This window comes from Galeopterus variegatus, unplaced genomic scaffold, assembly GCF_000696425.1.
Source record: "Galeopterus variegatus unplaced genomic scaffold, G_variegatus-3.0.2 Scaffold2103, whole genome shotgun sequence".
Classification (NCBI taxonomy): domain Eukaryota; kingdom Metazoa; phylum Chordata; class Mammalia; order Dermoptera; family Cynocephalidae; genus Galeopterus; species Galeopterus variegatus.
The window spans coordinates 81,104-86,819 of record NW_007728214.1 but is presented as its reverse complement, the minus strand read 5'-3'; the positions used below and the strand labels follow the sequence as shown (position 1 = coordinate 86,819).

The following is a 5,716-nucleotide window of genomic DNA, read 5'->3' as shown; positions in this document are numbered from 1 at the left end:
GTTAACCTGAGCTGCCTCCACCTGCACCGTGACCTGCCACAGCATGCTTTTGTGTCCCATCTCTCCCCCAGGTGTCTCACTCTACCCTCCCCCATCGCCAGCCTTGTTACTCCGCAGATGGGGCTGATGGCGCAGGGGACCCCTCTCTGCCTTGTGTCTCAGGAACAGGCACTTGGGGAAGATGCTCTTAGCCCTGAGTGGGATGAGTTTGGTTCATGGAAGCTGGAAGCCCTTGCAGGAATGCGGGCTGGGGTGGGGGAAGGATAAGAGCCCAGACCAAATCTCAGGGGTTCACTGGACCCCTCCCCTGGTCTGTGTATCACAAGCGGACAAGGTGAGCTGGCGCTGTGGTCCCCCGTGCCATCTCCTGAGCAATCACCTCCTTCCCCTCATGCTTGTTTCATTCCTTTTCTCTGACCTCCTTTTCTCCCACTGTCCTGTCCCCTTCTCCTAGCCTCCATGGGGGTCCTCTCCGGCCCCTTGCTTCAGGTCCGCCCACCCCTACCCAGGGCCCATACTCTAATGCCTGCCCCAGCCATGGATACTCTGTGAGCCAGCAGAGTGCTAGGCCCTGTCCAGAGCTACGTGCATGACCGGACAGTGCTCAGCTGGCCCCTGCAGGCTGGGTTCAGGCCCTGCGTCCACAGAAGCAAGGCCTGAAGTCCTCCCATTGGCTGCTGCCTGGCTGGGCCGTCCTAAGGGAGCAGACGATGGGGAGGGTGGGGCGGGAGGAGGAGAGGCTGGGAGAAAGTCTCCCTTCCTGTGGAGCTTGCTGGTAATTGGCTCTCCGGAATCAGCTTGGGACACAAGGACCAGCTGGGTCAGGAAGTGGTGTCCAATGCTACTCTTTCAAGGGAGACACTGCGTGGTCTTAGGTCCCAGGTGACTCCAGGGAATTGTGGAGAACAGCCTGTTCTCAGAGGATGTTGTCTGACCCAGATCCCCCTCCAGAGGTGAGACATTGAGCCCCCAACTTCCCACCCTCTGCCCTGGGAGGGGCCCTCTGGCATTGGCGTGTGGATGGGCCAGAACCAGTTTAGAGCACAGTGGTTTCCTTCAGAGTCTGGGTGGGAGGGAAAGGGAGTCGATTTTCTCAGTAGAATCATGTACCCGGTGCTCTTTAGTGGGGGGCATTGCTAGGAAGTTATCAGTCCTGATGATTTATTTAGACTCCACTCTGTGCCCTGCCTTGGTGACTGCAGGCCTACAGGGAAGGAGAAGGCAGGGTCTCTGCCCTCAGGGGTTTAATCTAGGTTGGGAGGGAAGACAATATACCAAGTGCCAAACACATTAAGAGAAATAGGAATTCACAAGACAAAGAAAGGAAAATAAATTGTTGGCCTGAGTAGCCTAGTAAATTTGGTCTGTGCTCTGAAGATGGGGCAGGGTTTGGGATGTGGAAAGAAGACGAGGCCTGTATGACGCAGGATGGGCGGAGAGGAGGCATCCCAGGCACAAAGTATTATGGACGCAATAGGAAACTGGTCCTAGTGGGGAACTTCTGTCCTGAAACCTCTCAGTGTCTTGGAGACCCACAGTTTGCCTTAAAGAGCCCAGAATGCTGAGGCTCAGCCCTGCCTCTATGCCTCTGAGCTCCACGAAGCCTTGCCACAGAAACCGAGCAGTGAGACTGCAACCATGGGTGGGACTCTGCTTCTCGGGTACATCTACTGTGTATGGATGGAATCTGCCTCAGGTATGTCTACTGTGTCAAAGTGTTGCTTGGAGAACTTTGGGCACGTTAACTGCAGTTAAAGAACTATTGGGGGTCTGTCAAAGCTGCAAGAAAAGGGTCTGGGGGAGTCCTGGCAAGGGCAGGCAGGGCTTGCAGATGCCTTGTAGCTGCTGGTTTAGGAAGAAACTTTTTTCCATAACCCAGTGTTAGGCTAGGACCTTGTCAGTTGTATTGGACTCGTACTGGAAGGCAGTGACTCCCAGGGAATTCCACACTTCCTTAGTCAGAGCACTGAAGAAGTAACTCCTCATTCAGGAGAATGGAGGGTTGCTTTTATCAGGTCCATCCCCTGCTCAAGAGCCTTCTGTAAATCTCAAGTATCCATCAGATCACGATTTCCTGCCTTGACATCCAGGGCCCTCTACCATCTGATGGGCGTTTACAAAGTCTAAAAATTGGAAGAGACCTAGAAGTCATCTAATCCAACCTGAGCCCATCTGTGTGTGTGTGTGTGTGTGTGTGTGTGTGTGTGTGTGCGCGTGTGCGCATGTGTGTGTGTGGCTGGCCAGTCCAGGCATCTAAACCCTTGACTTTGTTGTTATAACACCTATCAATCTTCTTCATAATAACCTGAAGTAAAGGTCACCTCACCTCGGCCTGCATGCATCTCATAGTAAGGAATTCTCTTTCATGAGACAGCTTTAAGTTTATCCAGAAGCTGTTTCCCTCACTTCTACGCGTCGGTCTAGGTTTGATCTTCTGGAATTATTCCTCCTTCCACATGACTATTCTTCAGAATATGGATGTTCTCCCAAGTTTTCTTCAGGTCCCAGGTATATCCCAATCCAGGTCACTGTCTTTTAAAAATGGTCTAGTTTGTTAGTTTCCTTCATACTGTACTGTTTAAAGACTAAAACTGAGTAGTGCTTTACATATGTTTCCTGATCTGAGTAGAGAATTGGAACCATAACCTCCCTCATTCTGAACACTATACTCCTTTTAATATATCCAGAGAGATCAGACTTGCATTTTCATTGACCACATCAAAATGTGGCTTATATTAAGTTAGCAGCCAAATAAAATGCCTAAGTCACTTTCACAGGTGCCACTTTGAGTCACATCTCCCCTGTGCCCGTGAACTAGAACTAAAATAGGAAATTTCTTTTATACCTCCTGGGTTTCATCTTATGAAGTTTTTCCAGTTTGTGGAAATTGTTTGGATTTTGATTCTGTGTCTCTGTGGTATAGAGAGCCATGTCTAGTGCCAATACTGGTCTAGAACCTGAGCTGTGGAGCCACACCGCTGGGATCCCAGCTCTGCCGTGGCTGATGGAGTGGCCTTGGGCAATTCACTTAGGCTTTCTAAGCCTGGATTTCGTCATGGAGATGATTAGTACTATTTCTCACCTGCTGGTCAGTTGCAGAGTTACAAGACTTCAGTGAGATAGTTCATAGAAAATGCTCAGCCCAGGGCCTGGTAGTCAGCACCCGTCGCTGCTGTTGTCTTGATGATTATAACCACAGCTACTGCTAGTTCACTTTCTTTCTTTTTTTTTTTTTTAAAGATGGCCGGTAAGGGGATCTTAACCCTTGATTTGGTGTTGTCAGCACCACGCTCTACCAAGTGAGCGAACCGGCCATCCCTATATGGGATCCGAACCCGTGGCCTTGGTGTTGTCAGCACCGCACTCTCCCGAGTGAGCCACGGGCCAGCCCGCTGGTTCACTTTTTAAAAAGTTTTTTTCTGTGAAAAATGGCTATTTCTAACATGAAAACCTCATTGCTCCTTGTTCTTTCAGTCCTTGCCTACAGTGTCCGCACAGCCTGAAGCCCCTGCCTCTGTCCCCCTACCCCCAGCTTCAGAGTCTCTGCAGTATCTTTGATGACTAATTGATGCTTCCCTCTGCTGTGTCCCCGTAACCGGGAGCTCCTGTTTGCTGGTCCCATTGAAGTTCCTTTTACAGCCCACCTCGCATGGTCTTCTTTCCATCTTCACTCTCATCGTTCTGGTTGAGGCCTTCATCCCTGCACTTCTGTGCTATTAAACAGTTTCTCGCCTCAACTCCCTCCCCGCAGGCTCCACCAACACCTCTACTCCAGCTCTCACCACTGCTGGCCCACTTTCCCCCAGCACCTGCCATCCCTTCTTGCCTGCCCTGAAGCCCACTGGCCTTTCACACCTGGCTTCACCCCCTTTCTGGCCACACCCCCATTTTCCCCCTGCACACACGCTGCCCTCCTGCCCGCATGCTCCAGCCCTTCCGCTCTGCTCCTTTCCTCCTTGTGCTTCCTTGGCCTGGAAGGCCTGTCCCCAGTCTGTGACCTGGACCCAGCCCCCTGCAAGCCCTTCCAGGATACAGAGCTGTCGCAGTGGTTTGGTTCAGGGCTTGAAACCAAGTAGTATGCCCTTGGGCAAGTTTCTCAGCCCTTCTGAGCAAGTCCTAAGTGCCCCGCAGAGTTTGCATGAGGCGTAAATGAGAGAAGTGGCTAAACTGCAGGGAGCAGTGCCTGGGACAGCTTATCCTTATCTTCCTCTAACAAGTCTTCCCTCAACAGCGTCTTGGTTTAAAGGGATTTTTCCCTCCTTTCAACATTTTATGGCACAGACCTTTCCCAGTTTTCAGTTACACACACACACACACACACACACACACACACGCACACACACACACACACACACACACAAAATCTATAGTTTTTGGTTTTTTGTTTTTAAAGATGACTGGTAAGGGGATCTTAACCCTTGGCTTGGTGTTGTCAGCACCATGCTCAGCCAGTGAGCGAACCGGCCATCCCTATATAGGATCCGAACCCGCGGCCTTGGTGTTATCAGCACCACACTCTCCTGAGTGAGCCACGGGCCAGCCCTCACAAAATCTAGTTACAAACTCATGGTATGTTACTTTATGTTGCTTAAGGGAGTTTGAAGGTTCTTTTTATTTTTTGCACACAAGGTTCATAATGACCACAACCTTGGGCTATTTATTGGTCAGGCAATCTGAACAAATATTTGTGGAGTAAAACTAAATCTCATGCAGGTCCTCCCTCAAGGCCCTGAAGAAGTTTGTAGCTGTGTGGTTTTCTCTTCTACCTCATTGCCTGACTGGCTCTTCCAAGTCCCTAGAACTTGACCACATCCAGTTCAGCACCTTACTGGATTTGGGTTTTTTGCTGTCCTTTTAACATTTTTTTTTTTTTTTTTGTCTTTTTCCATGTCCGGCAACGGATCGCAACCCTCAGTGTTGCCCCCGTACCGGACCAGGGACCGGCAACGGGATTGCAAACCTCGGTGTTGCTCCCACGCCTCGCTCAGCCAGTGAGCGGGAGCCGGTCTGTATGTGGGATCCGAACCCTCGGGCGGCAGCGCTGCCGCGCCTCCTAAGCGGCGCACTATCCAGTGCGCCACCGGGCCGGCCCCCTTTTAACATTTTTATGTCCCTTATAATACCTTACAGACTGCAGGCAACCTTTTAATGACTCAGTAAATGTGCTGCCTTTGCCCAGAGCTCTCTCTGCAGCCAGAAGCCCGTCATTGTCCTGGAGCCAGGGCAAGAGCATGGTTTAAACCACTGTAATTCACCTGAAAAAATCTGCAGGCAAGAGAATGAATGGCGTGGGGCAGTCTTGGAAGTAGGCGCTGAGGAACAAGGTCCAGGGAAGGACATATCAAGAGGGAGCTATAAGCGATGGGTCTCCACAGGAGACAAATACAGATGATCCCCAACTTATGATGGTTCAGCTTAGGATTTTTTGACTTTACGGTGGTGCAAAAGATAGCTGCCATTCAGTAGAAACCATACCATGAGTACCCATACAACCATTCTGTTTTTCACTTTCAGTACAGCATTCAATAAGTTACATGAGATATTCAATGCTTTATTGTAAAATAGGTTTTGTGTTGGATGATTTTGCCCAACTATAGTTCTGTGTTCTGAACATGTTTAAGGCAGGCCAGGCTCAGCTATGATGTTGGGTAGGTTAGGAATACTAAATGCATTTTTTTTTTTTTTTTTTTTTTTTTGTTTTTTTTCTTTTTTTTTT

The 5,716-nt window shown here is 49.9% G+C and overlaps 1 protein-coding gene across 3 annotated transcripts in view; it reads left to right on the top strand.

Annotated features, from left to right (window-relative positions):
• Positions 1-910: 910 nt before the first annotated feature.
• Positions 911-5,716, top strand: part of HIP1 (huntingtin interacting protein 1) — a 58,321-nt gene continuing 53,515 nt past the window's right edge. For all 3 annotated transcript variants that reach the window (XM_008580459.1, XM_008580460.1, XM_008580458.1), the window contains exon 1: positions 911-953. In XM_008580459.1, coding sequence (XP_008578681.1) covers positions 924-953 — 30 coding nt within the window. In that variant the 5' untranslated portion in view covers positions 911-923. The remainder of the gene's footprint in view (positions 954-5,716) is intronic.